The sequence below is a fragment of the Ailuropoda melanoleuca genome, chromosome 8, assembly GCF_002007445.2.
Source record: "Ailuropoda melanoleuca isolate Jingjing chromosome 8, ASM200744v2, whole genome shotgun sequence".
Lineage (NCBI taxonomy): Eukaryota > Metazoa > Chordata > Mammalia > Carnivora > Ursidae > Ailuropoda > Ailuropoda melanoleuca.
The window spans coordinates 65872865-65890834 of record NC_048225.1 but is presented as its reverse complement, the minus strand read 5'-3'; the positions used below and the strand labels follow the sequence as shown (position 1 = coordinate 65890834).

General features: G+C 48.5%; 2 protein-coding genes across 2 annotated transcripts in view; one reads left to right on the top strand and one right to left on the bottom strand.

Moving 5' to 3' along the window:
* SCCPDH (saccharopine dehydrogenase (putative)) overlaps positions 1–5687 on the top strand; it is a 42319-nt gene extending 36632 nt beyond the window's left edge. The window contains exons 10-12 of the mRNA XM_002923916.4: positions 2497–2608; positions 4055–4136; positions 5429–5687. Of these exons, the coding sequence (XP_002923962.1) occupies positions 2497–2608; positions 4055–4136; positions 5429–5534 (300 nt within the window). The 3' untranslated portion in view covers positions 5535–5687. The remainder of the gene's footprint in view (positions 1–2496; positions 2609–4054; positions 4137–5428) is intronic.
* A 2190-nt stretch (positions 5688–7877) lies between these two features.
* Positions 7878–17970, bottom strand: part of LOC105239607 (kinesin-like protein KIF28P) — a 79331-nt gene continuing 69238 nt past the window's right edge. The window contains 6 exon segments of the mRNA XM_034666621.1: positions 7878–8394; positions 12417–12642; positions 12969–13075; positions 13322–13428; positions 13666–13713; positions 13716–13831. Of these exon segments, the coding sequence (XP_034522512.1) occupies positions 8242–8394; positions 12417–12642; positions 12969–13075; positions 13322–13428; positions 13666–13713; positions 13716–13831 (757 nt within the window). The 3' untranslated portion in view covers positions 7878–8241.

Genomic DNA, 17970 nt, shown 5'->3' with positions numbered 1-17970 from the left:
GCTCACTGTCTCAGTCTGCTCTCTTGCGGGTGCTGGTCTGAGAGTCCAGCCCGCTCCCCAGCACAAGGGGCTATTGCTTCCCGGCGCCTGAGCGCAGAGGCTCCCTCCCCCTTCCCTTTATCTTCCTATATCTGTGCTCGGATTCACAGCTCCCCACTTCGTACCTCAATACTCAGCACTGGAGGTGTTCATTTGTAGAGATCCAGATGTATCTTCCTGCGTCTCAGGCTGATTCTGTGGGTGCTCAGAATGTTCAGAATGGTCTGGTAGATATCCAGCTCGACTCGGGCCAGCTGAGAAAGGGTCGCCTACTCCTCCTCCATCTTTTCTCCTCCTTGCAGAAAGTGGTTGCCTTTCTGTTCATAGAGTTTCTGCTACTCTTTTCTTCATTCTCCAGTTGCATTCATAGGTATTCAGAATGGTTTGGTAGCTCTTTCGCTGAATTCCTGGGACCAGACGAACTTTAGGTCTCCTACTCCTCTGCCATCTTGGAACGCCGAGCTGGAGCTCAACTCCTGTTTTAAACTGGGTTCCTTGCAGAAAGTGGTGGCTATTCTGTTCTTAGAGTTGCTGCTATTCTTTTCTTCATTCTCCAGTTGAGTTTGTAGGTGTTCAGAATGGTCTGATAGCTATCTAGCTGCATTCCTGGGACCAGATGAAATTTAAGCCTCCTGCTCCTCCGCCATCTTGGACTCCTCCTCCAAGTCCTTTGCCCAGTTTTGAATCGGTTGTTTGTGTTTTTGTTGTTGAGTTTTAGGAATTCTCTATATATGGATAGTAATCCTTTATCAGATATGTGTTTCGCACTGCTGTCCAAGGCAGAAGACAGATCCAACCTGGTCATCATCTTCAGTAACCTGGTTCCCTGACATTCTGCATGGGTAGTGATTCTTCCCTGGGACTTTGTGTATCAGACCGCCCCAGGGCGCTTTTCCCCATATGCGCCCCGACCCTGCGTCTGGACTTTCTGATGCAGGGTGTAGAGTAGGACCTGGACGTACAGAGCCATGGTTCTCAGTGCTGACAAAGAGCCCAGAACAGATGACCGGAGATTGAGTGTGCTTGGTCTGGAATGTGGCCTGAACACTGGGCTTTTTTAAAAAAACAGTGAAGTTCATGTGCTGCCAAGGTTGTGGTCCCTGGTGTGGAGGTGGGTGGGTTCCGAGTCCGGCTTGGGTGATGCTGACTCACAGCCTGAGAGCTCCACCGGCTGGAAATTCATCTCCAGGGGAGTGCGGGCCTTCATGGCCTAGTCCTGGGTGGCAGAGAGGCTTCAGTTTTCATGCCAACTGTGATTAATTGGCAGTAGCAGCCTGGAGACCATGTTGAAAACTGTTCTGGGGCGCCTGGGTGGCGTCTGCCTTTGCCTCAGGTCACGATCTCAGGGTCCTGGGATCGAGTTCCGCATCGGCCTCCCAGCTCGGCAGGGCACCTGCTTCTCCCTCTGCCTCTCCCCTTGCTCATGATCTCTCTCTCTCACTTACTCTCTTGCTCAAATAAATAAATAAAATCTTAAAAAAAAAAGAGAGATTTGTTCTAAGTCTGAATATGTACCCAACCTGGGAGGGTTATGCTGAGCTAGCCCATGTGCCTGAGGCAGGCGGAGCGGGGACAAGTGCTAGCATGTGTGTCTGCCCTTGTCTGTACCTTTAACTCATGAGCGCCACCCCATCCCTGCTCCACCGTGATGCTGCAACCCTTCTTGCCTTTCCGCAACGCCCACCCTGCTTTTCTGTGTTGTTCACTTCCATTAGAGAGAGAGAGAGAGAGAGAGTGTGTGCGTGCGCGCATGCATGCCATCCTCCCCAACAGGTTTACTAGCACCTCCTTTGAACTAGTCTGGCATCTTTTAATCCATGTCTCACATTGTTGTTAGATCCGTATGTGTGTATATGTACACGTACACATATCTGCGTATCCCCCACTAAAACTGTCAGCTCCAGAGAAGACAGGAACCATATCTTAGTGATGTCTCCTTAATAAAAATTTGTTTAGTGATTGTGAAAGATGCTTGGATAAGTCTTCTAAAAGTTAGTGTTTTGGTTCAGGTGTTAACATCTCCAAGTGGAGCAAGTCTGTCTGGCCCGTTTCCATTACTTGTTGGCTAGTTTGGTCTTATCTCCTCAAACAGAGATCTGAAGCCAGATACCCGATTCTACCGCCACCACCATCCCTAAATAAAAAGTCCGTCCAGCTTTTCCCACTGAAACTGCTGTCTTCAAGGTGCTGTGTGGAGTCCCCAGGCTAAGACCCGTCCGTACTGCATCCCTCTTCCTCACCACCTCCTTCCCCCAGCACCACACCAGGCGTCCAAACTCGCATCGTCCAAGAATGGATTTTTGCCCTCTGCTTAAAGGATGATAGGGTGTTCTGGCAGAATATTGATGTTTTCATCTACTGAGAATGTCTCCTGTGAAGTGGAGTAGTGGCTTTCTCCATGTCCAGGGAGGAAATGACGTGTTTATGAAATACGCCTTTTGCTTACTTCCTTCTCAGATCGATGCCTCGTCGTTTACAATGACGTTCTTTGGTCAAGGATACAGCCAAGGCGTTAGTCCCGAGAAGAACAAACCAAATATGAGAATTTGTACTCAGGTGAAAGGACCAGGTATTTCACATATGACTTAAGAATGCTGGGGAGTTTTACATTGCCTTAAGGTGTAAAGCAGTATTATGAGGATTTTTTTCTTAAAGCTTCATTGTTTTAGAAATAAATTTGCACAAATTATTGAATAATATATTCTGTGAAAGGAAGGATTGAAACTGTTATAATCTAATTTTCTCAGCATATCCCTCCCCCTCGTTTTGTTTTTTAGGATGATTTAGTAATTCTGAGTGGCATATTTTATTATTAATAAGAAAAGGGGCTGGTTGATATTTATTTTCTCATACTCAAGGGTCACTTTAAAGCAGTGAAGTTATAGCATAAATCATAGCTGTGGGCCAGAGTTTCTTTGGAGTCTGTGAACACGCTGACATTGTTTGTAAAATGTGTGTGCCCATGTGCATTTTTCTGGAGAGGGTAAAAGCTTTTGATGGGTGGTCGAAAGGATCTGTCACCCAAAAAAGTTCAAGAACTTTTGGTGTAAATTTTACAGAATTCTACAGAGACAGTCAGTCGTTCTTGTGAATTCTAGTATAATTACCAGTTTAATTACCATCACCACTGATAGATCAGAGGGCGTCTGTTTTACAGTTTCAGTCAAGCCAAAGATCTCTTTGTATCTTGCCTTCTTTTCAAATTCCCACCAGGGTTTATTGGGTTTTTTTGGTAAGATTTTATTTATTCATTTGAGAGGGAGACAGAGCAGAAGCGGGGGAGGGGCAGAGACAGAAGGAGAAGCAGACTCCCCGCTGAGCTGCGAGCCGGATTTTGGGGGATTTGGGGGGATTTGGGGGGCTCGACCCTAGGACCTGGAGATCAAGACTTGAGCCGCAGGCAAAGGCTTCACCATCTGAGCCACCCCGGTGCCCCTCCCACCAGGCTTTTTAAGATAAATTCACCATATTTTTATTATTTGTCAGAATCGTAAACACGGAAGTTCTACTTGCTTATAGACTTCTTTTAAAGCTACTTCTTCTTAAATAGGCTTCTTTTAAAGTTACTCAGTTGTTTTTCTTAAAGAAATTGAATCTTTTTTTTTTTTTTTACATGAAGCCTGGTGTGTTAATAGAGAAACAGGGAACAAGGATCATTGGCTTCAGCTGGGCACGAGCTGCGGACCCACGGCAGCTCCTGGGTGCTCCCGGGTCAGCCGCTGCCTGACTTTGAGTCTGTGCCTCAGTGTCCTCCTCTGTAAAATGGGGTTTAAAAAATAGGACTAATTTCATGTCATTGCTAGGAGGATTAAGTGAGGTTAATAAAATTAAAGCACCTACTAACAGATCCTAACGTAGTAAGTACTATATGAATATTATTAGTTTTAAATGAACAGAGTATTTATTGAGAAAATTCTTATACGTAGAGTGAGATAGCAAATCGACCATTTGATTTGTGGGTGTTGTTGAACGCACACTTCATTAATAGTTCTCCTTGATCGCCTTTCTTCTGCAGAGGCTGGCTATGTGGCTACCCCCATAGCCATGGTCCAGGCAGCCATGACCCTTCTAAATGATATCTCTGATCTTCCTAAGATGTGAGTCTGGTTTTCTTCTAATTCGAAGATGTCGTTTTCATCTGTGTTCTATTTTAGCTTATTTTGATTCAGTTTTCAGACATTGGGTCTGCACATAAGCATTTACAGTAATACCTTTGATTCAAAGATAGAGGTAAATTAAAATTGTGAGGAGGATAGTTTCTTACTGGCCTCTGAGAAAAATGCAGAGATAAGTGAGAGGAGACAGAGAAGTTGGAGACTTAGGTAGGCTGACTTTCGTTCCTTGTAAAAATAGCGCACAGCTGGAGTCAGCCGCTCAGAAAAGGTCCCTGTTGTTAACTAGTGTTACCAGGAGCCCCTCGTCAGCGCTGAGGACACCCAGCCGGCAGTGGGAAGTCCCGATACCGAGTGTGCGCTGATGCCCGGCATCTTGGCGAGATGCTTGTCAGGTGGACTCTGTTACTGGGGCATTTAGCTGTTATGTGGAAGTTGCCAGCTTCCAGATGAGTCCTGGGCCTGCGGGCTTGGAAACAGATAAATGTAGACATGACCTGAAACAGTATTAAGTAACAAACATAAAAATGGTATAAAGTGAAGCCTAATTAAATTTTTCCAAATAATTCTACAGCTGACCCCCTGCGTAGTCAAAAACCCACGTGTAACATTTAACTCCCCCCCAAATTTAATTGCTTACTGTTGACATATATATTATGTACCATATTCTTACAATAAAGTAAGCTAGGAGAAAAAAATGTTAGGAAAATCCTAAGAGAAAATACATTTATAGTACTGTAAAAAAATCACATATAAGTGGAGCCATGCAGTTCAAACCCATGTTGTTCGAGTCAACTGTATACCCTTTGAAAATATTTAGCATTTTATACGTTAGTCATTAGATTTAAAGAAACTTCTTTTTCATCCAGTTTAAGTCTTACTTACGCTTTCGTAATAATTTACTGCCTAAGTTTATTTCACTCAGGGCCTTTTTTATTGTCCTGAGTCTGAGGACTGCCTTTACTGACAGCAGCAGTCCCTGAGGTTGATGACCCTCAGTGTCCCCCTCGAACACCGGGCAGTACATGGAGACAGTCACGCTGGGAGCTGAGCCCTTCTAGATGGGTCTGCTGGGTGCTGGCTTCTTCCTGGCCTGTAGCTCCTTTGCTCATTTGGCTGATCTTAAGAATGGAACCCAAACTAGCCCATGATGGAATGAGGGTTTTCATGAGTTCCCTGATCTGCATGGCTTGATGGCTAGTCCAGCGAATCACAGTCCCGGAGGAGAGGGCTAGAGCTTGCCTTGCACACAGTTTGACGTTGTTCTCATCTTACAGGGGCGGGGTCTTCACCCCTGGAGCAGCCTTCTCCAGAACAAAGTTGATTGACAGACTCCACCAACGCGGCATTGAATTTAGTGTCATTAGCAGCTCTGAAGTCTAAACACTTGAAGAATGACCTGAAGTCATAAAATGCATGAATTAACGGCTTTTTTTAATTTGAAATTTGAAATTCTTCTATATCCTGACTATATGTGAAGAAGATTGTCGGATCTAAAATACATACACATTAAAAGCAGGAAATTGTACTAGCTTACCCTAAATTTCAAATCTTAGCTGATTTTGTGATTTTATTGCTTGTGATAGAGAACTAATATTTGACTTTTTCATTGAAGAATTCACGGTCAACGTTTAAACATGGGCTGGCCGATCAGAGGGTGGGGTGGGGGGTCTCCCTTGGTGCTGCTGACAGGCCCCAGATGAGGTGGCACTCAGGCTGGTGGCCGCAGGAGGCGGTAACTGCCATGCTTCTGGAGCGGGGTCTCACCTTCTGCTAAGTTTCTCGACATACTGTTTGGGCCTTTGCCAAGGGAAACTACATTTTTTGCTATTTTAGCCTAGTTTTTCACCCATCGACACTAACTGATTTTTAGACTATTACGTAAGTTGAATAATAAAGGGTTGTCACTTGAACAGTGGTTTTGTGTTTGGACCTGTGTATTTGAGTTGGGGTCTGACCTGGGGACTGCTAGTCATTGGACCTTTCATTTCTTTTCTCCGGTTCTGTACCTGCGATTGGTTTTAAAGATTGAGCTGACAAGTTTCTATTGATTTTCACTGCCTGACCAGAATTTTTCTCTAATTTTTTTTTTTTTTTTGGTATTTTAACTAGGTTTTCCACTGAAGCCCTAAAATAAGGCAAAGGACTTTTCCTTTTGTAGTAAGCATATAATAAACACATAGTCTTCTGTGCCATTCACTACATAAAGAGGAGAGCCACTGCTTTTATGAAATTTCTACTCTTCAGTGAGAAGCATGACATAAGAACCTTATTCGTGTGGAGGGACCCTTCTGTGCTGCCTGTACTGCGGGGGGCTAACTTGAAGAGGGAGGTTTGTAGTGGTGGTGTTGGGGTCTTGTCCATTGTCTGCCCCGCCTGGTTGGGAACTAGTCTCAGCTGGGCCCTCGTTGGTGGGCCCTTAGAAAAGTTCTTATCCTCTCTAAAATCAGGAAGGTGTACGGGAGCAACAGATCTCAGGACTAGCCACTCGGCAGAATCCTAACAGTGGGCTCCCGGTGGGCCCCCCGCGGCCTGTGGGCAGGGCAGGAGGACTGCAGGTTGGAGCTGAGGAATCAGTGGTTTCGATGTGCACTTGGGAGCCCCTGGGTGAGGCTGCATGCTGCGTCCGTGCTTTTTGCAGCTTGGCGGCGTGTGCCGTGGCCGGCTCGAAGGCAGACACTACTGTGTATACAACCTGTGCACAAGCATGTGTCAGCCAGGTCTTCATGCTAACCCCCACGACTCCTCTAGCTGCTGCTTTGCGCAAGGTACATTTCCTTCTATAATTATTTCTGCAAACTGTTAGAGAACTTTGAGGCTCAGGCCCAGGGGTAGAAGCCTGTCCTGCTCCCCAGGGCCTCACAGCTGGTCTGCCTCACCGACAGGCTGTCCGGGACTCCAGGGGGCTCCACAGACCCGGGTCCCTGCCGCCGTCCACACACCGAGCTCCCCACACGGACTGCAAGCTTTCAGGTGATTTTTTAGTTGGTGTGTGTACACTAGTCCCAAACCTGAGCTGCAGGGAGAACCCAAGCCTCCCAGATAAGCCCTTGGGTCCTGTCATGAAGCAGAAATCACCAGCCAGCTTCCCTGCCTTCCTAGGGAGACTCCTCTCGGAAGCCCTCGCTAGCCTGTCCTGCCAGCAGAGTTTCAGTGTCCTCCTGTCTGATCTCCCTAAGGTCACACTTTAGGGAGCAAGGACTGGGCTTGTCGCCTCTGTTTCCTCTTCCCTGGTTTCTTATGCAAGTCAGCCCCCTGCACTGCTTGGCCCCACCAGCCCTATCCCATCGGCCCCACGGGCCCCATCCCATCCGCCCCACTGCTGCTCTGCTTAGCGTGCAGAGCCGGTTTGCAGATAAACTCACGGAGGCAGAGTGAGCAGAATATCACATCTGTCCTGAGCAAGGTACAAAATGGGCTTGAAACTGCCATTTGTCTCTAGGTCTGACCCCAAGAAATGGATCAAAACAGCTTTATTTGAACTTTAAACCCTTTAAAGATAGCAGTGCTTCTCAATTGCTTCAGTGTGGCGGGCACTGTTCTAAGTGCTTTGTATTGCTTTACATATTTTTAAAGATTTTATTTGAGAGAGCGAGAGATCACAAGCAGCGGGAGTGGCAGAGGGAGAAGCGGAGAGCACGCTGCTGGACTTGATCCCAGGAACCTGGGATCCTGGCCCGGGTGGAAGGCAGGCGCTTCCCGACTGAGCCACCCAGGCGCCCCTAATATTCCTTTGTGTTCCTTAACCATCCTTAACCAGTTAGTACTGCTACCATTTCCCTATGATAAGGTACCAGAGGCTTAGTGAGGGGAGGGCGCTTGCCACAAACTGCAGTCAGGAAGGGACCGAGGAAGCAGGATGGAGCCCCGGACAGTCCAGTCCCAGCACCCTGAGCACGCCATTCCCCTCCTGTATCTCCTCCCGCCAGTCACCTTCCCCCTGCCTGTGGATTCATGTGTACGTGATTCGAAATCAAACTGAAGACAGAAGCAGGAGGAGGAGCGGGGAGGGGAGGGCGAGTGCACAGCTCAGCTGAGAGCAGAGTTCATCAAGCCGGGGCTCAGGTGCGCTCAGCGGGCCCAGCCCGCTCTACTCCGGAGGCAGCAAGCGCGCCCTCTTCTCCCGCACCACACGGCCCACGTCGCTCTTCAGTCGCCACAGGCTGGCTTCCAGCAGCTGCCCGAAGTCCTTTAACCTCTGTGACTGTTGGTGTACAAACGGCCAGAGCATTGCATCGTCTTCCTGAAAATAAGGCAAAGGGGAAAGAAGGACAGTGGACTCCCGAGGTTAGAGCGGAAACGCGTGCGGGCGAGAGTGGGGCGCCGCGTCCGAGAGCTGCTGGCGGAGGCGGTGAGTCACCCCGGGGCGCACTGGGCCCGGGAAGGTGCTGCTAACAGGGAGACGTGCAAGTGTCCCAGGTCGGGATAATCTACAGTCCTCCAGTACGGGAGAGGTTCTGAGGTCTGCCAAGGACCGTGCGGGGCTGGGGGTTCTCCCGTGGGTGGGCTGCCGCGACCCCAGCCCCAGGGAAGCAGGTGCCAGAGAAGAGGCTGCAGGGGTGCGGGCGGGCTAGAGGGTGACTGTGCAGAGATGGGCGCAGGCCCCAGCTGGCTCGGCGGGGCCTTCGGTTTCCACCTCCTGGATCCCCATGAAACGGCTGCTCAGGCACCTCGGCCACCTTCCCCAGGGTCTCTCTCTCAAAGGTGGGTGTTGACATAGTCTGAATGCTATTCTTTGAGGAGAAATAATACAAACAGGCCGTGGCTTATTTTTAGCTTTGTGTCGAGTGTCTTTCCCCAACCGGCTTTTCTTTTTTATTGTGAGATAAACACACCAACAAGCACCTGTAATGTGTTAGAGTGAATACACCTCCAGAAAGAGCTCGGCCTCTCTCCCCCCTCCCGGTCGCACCCCTACCCCGCAGACAAGTGCTAGCCTGACTCACGTGGTAATCATTGACTCGCCACCTGGAATGCAGCCCTAAACAGTCTATTTTGCCTGTTTCTTCATTTATGGAATGCTACCCTAAACAGTCTATTTTGCCTGTTTCTTCATTTATGGAATCCTACCGGATGGTAAATTTGGTGACTTGCAGGTCAGCACGGTCTGCGCTGAGACTCGCCGTGTGGCCCGTGGCTAGAGTCTGTTCTCACAGCAGTACACTGTTCCACGGTATGGAGGGTGCGGCCCTTCACCTGTCTTCGCTGGGTGTGCAGTGGGACGTTTCCAGTTTGGGGCTACTTGGTGGGTGGGGGGTAAGAACAGCCAGTGCGCATTGGCGTGGGTTTCTGCGGAGTTTTCCAGCCGGTTCTTCATTGAACCACAGCACAGGAAATGAGCTGCGTGACTGTTTTCTCAATTCTCTTGAGACTGGTGTGTAACGAGAACCATTCTGGACACATAGGAGAGAAATGCATTCATTCCGTACATTGACTGCCTCGAGAGATGGTTCTCAAACTTCAGTTTAAGGCAGAGGCACCTGGAGGGTTGGTTAAAGCACAGACTCCCAGGGCCACGCAGCAGGGGTCTGGTTTAGGAGGGCCAGCAGGGGCCCTGGGTCTGTCTTTCTAAGACCCCCGATGACTCTGGAGCTGCTGGCCGGGGACCACACTTTGAGAACCTCTGCTTTGGGGCCCTGGGGCTGAATATTCTGCAGGACCAGCCTTCTGGAGGGCAGTGGCAGGCTTCTGGGGTACGTGCAGCTTCAACTTTGATAGGGTAAACGGCAAAAAAATGTGTTAAGTGGTTGTTCCGATTTCCATTCCTTCCAGACCGTTGCCACAATTCGGGGCTTTGAGACTTTTACATTTTTGCAGTACGACTGGGTTTATGATACTGTTTCATTATGGTTCCAGGTAGCGTTTCCCAAACTTCTAACGATGTTAAGCACTTTTTCGTATATTTACTGGCTTTTTTGGTGTCTTTTGTGAAGTTCCTGTTTAGGTTTTTTGACCACTTTTTTTTTTTTTTCTGCTGGGCTATTTCTCTTTTTGATTTGTGTAGTTCCCTACTTTGGATATTAGTTCTCTGTATGTTAAATGTGTTGCAAATAACCCTTCCGAACTTCTTTTGGCTTTTTTGGGGTATCTGGACCTGAGTTTACCATTTTAATGTTAGATACATCCTTTGGCGTTTGTCTGGCAGCCAGCGGCTTTCCTGTCGTGTCGCCTGTGAGCTCACGGTCACGTCCAGGCTCTTACCTTCCATGGCTGGGTCCTTGGTTGTCACCTGAAAGTGATTTCTGGGTATTGTCTTAGGAAAGACTCCAGTTTCGTCTTTGCTTGTATGTATTCTGAATTCCAGCACCGTTTGTTGAAAACTCCAGCCCCGCCATGTCCACTGCGGCCCCTCATGGGTCATCTATCAAGTCTCTGGTCCTGAGTGAATCTATTTCTGGGCCTTCCATCCTTTTCCTTTGGATACCTTATCTGTTTCTGGGCCGATACGTTACTGTCTGTCCTGGTAGCATTAAAACAGACCTTGGTGGCAGGTGGGGCCAGTCTTCCTACGCCGTTTTTGGATCTTGGTCTTGTCTTGGCCGTTCTCTGCTGTTGGGATTCCATCTAAATTACGGAATCATCCTGTCAGACACCATTACATGTGATTGGGAATACATGGGATCTCAGGTAGACGTGACAGATGACAAGAGCGGATCTTCCAAACCATGCAGACATGGCACGTCTCATCCTCCATTTAGATCTTCCTTAACATCTCTCGAGCAAATTTTAAAATGCTCTCCAGGGGCGCCTGGGTGGCACAGCGGTTACGCGTCTGCCTTCGGCTCGGGGCGTGATCCCGGCATTATGGGATCAAGCCCCACATCAGGCTCCTCTGCTATGAGCCTGCTTCTTCCTCTCCCACTCCCCCTGCTTGTGTTCCCTCTCTCGCTGGCTGTCTCTATCTCTGTCGAATAAATAAATAAAATCTTAAAAATAAAATGCCCTCCATAGAAGTCCACAGCTTTATGGGCTTTTTATAACATAGTGTTGTGTTAGCTGTAGGCCTGAGTCCTTTATATATTTGACAATATTATAAGTGGAATCTTTTATACAAGGCAGTTCTGTTTGAGACTGTTATATTCAAATGCAGTTAATTTTTAAATATTGGTTTTCTTTCTAGCACTTTTGCAATTCTATTAGTTAATATCTGGACTCTTCTGGATTTTTTANTGTATACAACCTGTGCACAAGCATGTGTCAGCCAGGTCTTCATGCTAACCCCCACGACTCCTCTAGCTGCTGCAAGGTACATTTCCTTCTATAATTATTTCTGCCTGATGTGGGGCTCAATCCCAGAACGCTGGGATCTGGGATCACGCCCTGAGCCAAAGGCAGACGCTTAAGGACTGCACCACCCAGGCGCCCCTCTTCTGGATTTTTAATTTACATAAACATGTCATCTGGGAATAAAACCAGAGGCAGCCTGGGGTAGTAGGAAGGAATAGAGACTGTGGAGTGCTTCGTGCTGGGTTTGGAGGTTGGACCTGCTACTTAACTAGGTGTGTATCTTCACACAAGTGACTTAACTCCTCTTGTGCCTTAGACCCATGAACTGTAAAATAAGGCTAATCCTCGTTCCTACTGCATCAGGTTGTTGTAGAATTGAGTTAGTAAGTGTAAAGCGCTAAGTAAATATTGCATAAATACATGCTATAATTCCTATGACATTTCCCCCTTCTCAATCTTTCTACCTTGTATTTCTTGCTTTGTGACACTGGCTAGAGCCTCAAGTCTGGTGGCAAACAGACGTAAAGTTTGCTGGCATCTCGGTTTCCTCCTGATGTGAAAGGGAGAGCACTCAGTGATTTGCCACTCAGCCTCATGCTTGCTCTGTGTTTAAGATGGCCTTGACCAAATTAAGGAATGCACGTTTTATTCCTAATATGCTGAGAGTTTTTGTCATGGTAAGACGCTGAATTTTACCACATGCTTTTTCTGAATCTATTGAAGTAATCATGATTTTTCTCCTAAAGTATCTTATTTGATTTATAACAATAAACCCAATTTGCATTTCGGGGCTACTCTATCAATCACAAAGTCAACAGATGTCAGTACCTGGAAGCAGCCAGATGTCCTACTGGAATAAAAAAGCAAAAGGAAAGGTGGCTTCCCAAGAGGGCAGTGGACACACCGTTCAGGCCCCCACCCCTGCTTTTTTTGCTTAAACACACACACCCCTCCCCAAGCTCAAGCAATGCAGTTCCCTCAAATGCCTGAATCGAATGGAGAAAGATTCCTTTTGCTCCCGGGATTCTGGTTACTTACGGGAGGTTTATAATGTCTCAGTGTGAGGAACTGCCCTCTTGCTGCGTTCATGCTTTGGTAGAAGGCCTTCAGAGCTCTGGCCAACTCTGTCTCCGAGCCGGCTCGCTGGGCGTACGTTCGAGAAAGCTCCCTGGCTGCGGGCAGTCGTGCTAGTGGCTGAGTGACCTTCAGGGCATCCGAAAGCTTCTGTGCTGAGGTAACGAGAAAAGAGAGGAGTTATTGAACCCTCTGTTCCTCCACGTGTCTACGTATGTATTTTGGTGGCATTCCACGGCAGCATTTATCAGGCACCGACTGAGAAATCTCCTAAGAAATCTTACCCGGCANTTACCCGGGAGAAGGGGGGAAAATTTTTTTTTTTTTTTTTTTTTTTTTTTTTTTTTTTTTTTTTTTTTTTTTTTTACGAAACAAGATCAAGGCCAATTCATCAGAGAGTAAATTTCTTAGAAATATACATACGCGTCTCAGATGTAGAGGTTTAGAAAGTCAACAACCGGCCGGGCTGCCTCTCACCTTGTTGAGCAGAACCAGCTTTCTCGAGTGTGTCTGGGCAGCACACTTTCCTCTCTCAAGGCTCTGTTCACGTTTCTGAGCAGTTCCGTCTCCTGTTCTAACTTGAGCAACTTCACGTAAAGTTCTGATACCTGATTTGACGTGGTCTACAAAAAACACGTCCGTTTAGCCTTTTGCTGGATTTTTTGTGTACCCTTTGGGACGGGCAATGTTTACTACCAGGGGACAACTCGATGGGGGTGGGGGTTGGTGAGCAGAGTTGAAGCCCCTCAAACACAGGAGTAAAGACAACACTTGTTAAGTGGAAGGAACACATGATCCCTGAGCAGCTGTCAGCTGGGATGTCTTCGTCATCTGCCACGTCTATTTGAAGGCCACATAAATGTGCACACCTGGCCTGTGTCCATCACTGTGGAGATTTTCTGGGCGTCCACCATGATGTGGCCTTCACTTGTGACCATGAGGTCCGGCTGAGAGCAGCTCAGTTGGGCGCAGCCTTCTGCAATGTGGGGGAGACCCCGTCAAGGCCAGAAACCTCTCACCGTCTGCCCCCATGTCTCGTGAAGAGATTTAAACCATGTAATCACCTGGGACCCAGGGACCCTGGAGAAGATGGCTCTTGGCTGTTAAGACCCTGACCCCCTCCCTCCTCCTCCCTCCCTCGGCAGCCCTAGATACACTGACGTGATAGCCGATGGAAGGATGCATCATGCCACAGAGGAAGTAGACAGGGTACCTTGAAGACCCCATAAATCGACAACGAGCGCATTTATTTGTAAATATTCAGAAACTCCTGAGATGCATTTAAGGCTGTAAATTGGACAGTTTCTTCTATTTGGGGATTCACAATTTTCCATACAGGCTTGGTATAGAAAGTGCTTGAAAGATCATAAATTCTGTACCTGAGAAAAGAATAGAAAACACGATTTAAAACCAGAAGGGACGCATTTATAAGGAAAAGGATCAGCTGAGCCCCAGAGCGACGGCCTGCATTGGTCAGTGGATACAAGACGGTAAGTGATCGCTTCTCGTGACTGCCGCCCCCAGCGCCCCAGCTGCTTCCTGTGAGAAGCATCACTGCATGGACATATTATGTGTCTAACAAAAAGGAAATGGAGAAACACTTCCATACATACTTTCTGCTTCAAAAATCTAAAAGAGTTCATTTTCCACGTGAGGTGGTGGTTTGGCTTTTGTCCTTCAAAGTTTCCCTTTATCGCTTAAAATCTTTTTAGCCTAATTAAGCCTGTCTGGTGCTTCTGCCCTATTGCGATACAGTCCTTTTGTTCCCAACTCAAAACTGTTCCATGTAGATAATACAGCTTTACTGGATATCCTATCAGATCATTAAAATTTCTGAATTCTGCTTTGGTCACTCGTTTAAGCTCAGCACACATGGCTTCGAGTCCAGCAACCGAGAAGGAGGTGGGGCTTCCATTAAACAGATGGGGAAATACTCGTGTTGGGGTTGAGCAAGTGGAGAAACTTCAGAGAATTTCACCATACACTGATTTTTGAAACTTGAGGAAAGCCTCCCTCCCACCAGGGCCCACAGGGGGGTGGTGTGTGCCCACAGCTCCGTGCGGCAGGCTGGTACCCCATCTGAATGCCCCGCTCTGCACCTTCCTTGAGCCACTTGATGCCGAGGCATCGCACGAGGCCAATCTGGAAATCCATCCTCTTGCCCAGCAGCTCCAAAGGGTCAATAACCACATCGTCCTCACCGCATGCTCTGCAAACACAGGAGGAGAACATGGACCACAGGTTAGCTGGGGCCCGAGCAAGTTAGGATTGTGTTGTCAAAGGGGATTATTGAGACTTCTCAAGAGATGGCCAGCTTCTCTGAAGAAAAGACAGGGGATGTGACCAGCTGTGGAATTCGCTCATTCAAGAGACATTCAAGGAGCTCACAAGCTTCTCGAGGAGGAGACAGCAATATAACCACTTCATGCAATAAATGAGTGAGCATTGGAGGCCTAGTTAGGCTCCCAGTGGGAGAGAGAGGCTGCTACCCAGGGAGAGCCTGCTGGCCACCCAGACGCAGCCTCTCAAGGTGCCATTTTTCTTGGTGAACTCTTCACAGTACAGAGTCAACCCCAGGCCTACAAGGTTGCAAAACAATTTGGACCACTTTCCGACAGGGGCCGTCTCTCACATCAACCTTCCATCAAGCTCCAAAGACCAAAGTCTAGAAACTNGAAAAGACAGGGGATGTGACCAGCTGTGGAATTCGCTCATTCAAGAGACATTCAAGGAGCTCACAAGCTTCTAGAGGAGGAGACAGCAATATAACCACTTCATGCAATAAATGAGTGAGCATTGGAGGCCTAGTTAGGCTCCCAGTGGGAGAGAGAGGCTGCTACCCAGGGAGAGCCTGCTGGCCACCCAGACGCAGCCTCTCAAGGTGCCATTTTTCTTGGTGAACTCTTCACAGTACAGAGTCAACCCCAGGCCTACAAGGTTGCAAAACAATTTGGACCACTTTCCGACAGGGGCCGTCTCTCACATCAACCTTCCATCAAGCTCCAAAGACCAAAGTCTAGAAACTAGAATGCTGCCTTATTAACTTGCCACAAGAGATCAACCACCCGGCAGCCCAGAAGCCCAAGGTGGCCCAGCGACAGGAAAGTTTCAGAGAGTCCCAACAAAGATAGTCGATGGTCAGCTTGGTCCCTGGGTCACAAGACCTTGCAGGCCTCTTGCCCCCTTCCTGAGCCTGTTGCCTCTTCAGAAAGACAAAAAGGCTGCTGTGGGTAACCAAGGGGACTGAGCCCCCCGACCAGAGCCCCTGACTGCCCACCTACCTCTTTGCTTAGGCTTGCTAAGAGACTTGGGCTTTTGTGAAAACTGCCCGAAGTGCCTACGGCCTGAAGAGAGAAACAGGAGGCTCCCCGGAAGGAGGTGGAGAGGGCACACAGCAGAGTTAAAGCAAAGCCCATCCCCACAGAAGGTCGGATAACCACCCAGAATGAGGCCAGGTTGGGGAACAAAGGCACCTCAGTCTCTACCTTGAGAAAAGAAACCAAAACAATGACCAGAGACTATAGCCAGGTTGGAGAAGGGATGAGCTGGGAAACCAGCTTTCTGTTTGCAGTTCTAGGGCAGCCTCACCAGGCTCTGGAATATTCCAGGTCAGCCGATTTGGCCGCCATGGCAAAAACCCAATTTGATGAGGCCAAATCATGACTGAATGAGCTCCTCGGGGCAGAAAGCTGACCACCTACTCCAGGAGAACTCAGGCATGTGAAGAGCTTTCTACTGGCAGACCAAGGAGACATGCACTGTCCTGCCGGCGAGCAGGGCGTCATGTGGATGTGCAGCATGGCCTCCTCAGCTTTCTACTGGCAGACCAAGGAGACACGCACTGTCCTGCCGGCGAGCAGGGTGTCACATGGATGTGCAGCATGGCCTCCTTCAACCCGTCGCAGTTGAGGAACTCCACCTGCTCCTCGAGCTTCATGCAGTAGGCAAGGGGCTGGAGCCAGACATGAGCTGAGCCCAGGTGGACCACCTCGACGGGATCCCAGAAAGGGTCATCTTCCTGAGCCACACAGACGTCCTCCCCCTCTAGAAAGCGCTGGTAAAGTTCCTCCATTAGGAATTTCCTATTGATAAACTTGGCTTTTGACCAGATCCACACCTGGAAACACAAAGGGGGTCACCGGTGTCTGACTTCACCTGCTGGGGGGTTGTTCCCCTGATTTTTCCCAGCATGCTCCCCACATAGACTGGGCTCGGGGTACCAGGACCACACCACCCTCTCATCAGACTTCGTCTACATTCATTCCTGACCCATCACTTCAGCATTCTTCCTTGAGTTGCTGGAGCTTAACACCTCAGAGGAGATGATGAGGGGTTTATACAACAAGAGAAATGGAGGTTTGAGGCTCGTGGTACATGGAAGAATGGCCCTCGGAGATATCCATCCCCAGTTTCTAGAACCTGTGCATACGTTATCTCATGTGGCAAAGGGAAGTAGTTGCAGGTGGAATCAAGTTTGCTTATCAGCTGACCTTCAAATAGGGAGGTTTGCTTGGATTATCCATGCGAGCCCCGTGTAATCACACGGACCTTAAGTGTGGAAGGAGGTGACAGAAGACACGACTGGAGAGATGGTGGGTGAAGCCGGGTCAGGGAGACGCCGCATGGCTGACCTGGGAAATGGAACATGATGGCCATGAGCCTGGGAAAAGGGGGGCCTCCGGAAGCTTGAAGAAGTGAAGAAACATATTGCCCCTCGAGCCTCCAAAAAGCAAAATAGCTCTGTCTGCTCCTTGCTTTTCATTCAGGGAGCCTGGGCTGGGCCTCCAGGCCACAGAAGTGTAACGTGATAATCCACGTGAGCTCACACCCCCGTGAGAGCCTGCCACTGTCTGTCCCCTCCCTGAGTGAGGGACATGGCTGCCGAGAGAGAGGACAGAAGCATGAGCTGCAGAGGGTGGGGGCCTGCAAGTGAGATGGAACATTCTGGACCATAAATGTCATATCAGAAGTGATGACCAGGTAAACCGAGCAACTCTTTCTCTGAACAACTTGAAACAACACAAGAAATAGATCCATCATTCTCTCTCTGAGTGTTATGTGTCTTCAAAAAATAAAACAACACCCCCAGACACTGAAGAGACTTCTTCTTTTCTTGTCTACCTCGAGCACACCGGGGCGCAGCCCTGTCCTCCAAGCGTCCCCGTGAATGTGGCCTCCACAAGCACCTTGGGGACAGAGCACAGTGCAAGTTCCAGCAAGTGTGGGCTTTTCCAAGGCATTTAGGCTAAGGAACTAAGATCATGGGAACCCAGATCATCAGTCCTTACAAGGGGGCCCATCGGGTTTCTACAGAAGCCAGCCGACGCTCTCCCCCAGGACTCGCTTAAGCATAAGATGTAAAAACACCACCTTGCCTTCTATTGCTGACCAGGGCAGCCTGTGGGATTCAGGGAACCCTCTGCTAAAAATAAAAGAAGATGAATGAAGTATTTTCAAATCACCTTAAACCATAATAAACACTAACAACGAAACACAGAATCACATGAAATACAGCTTT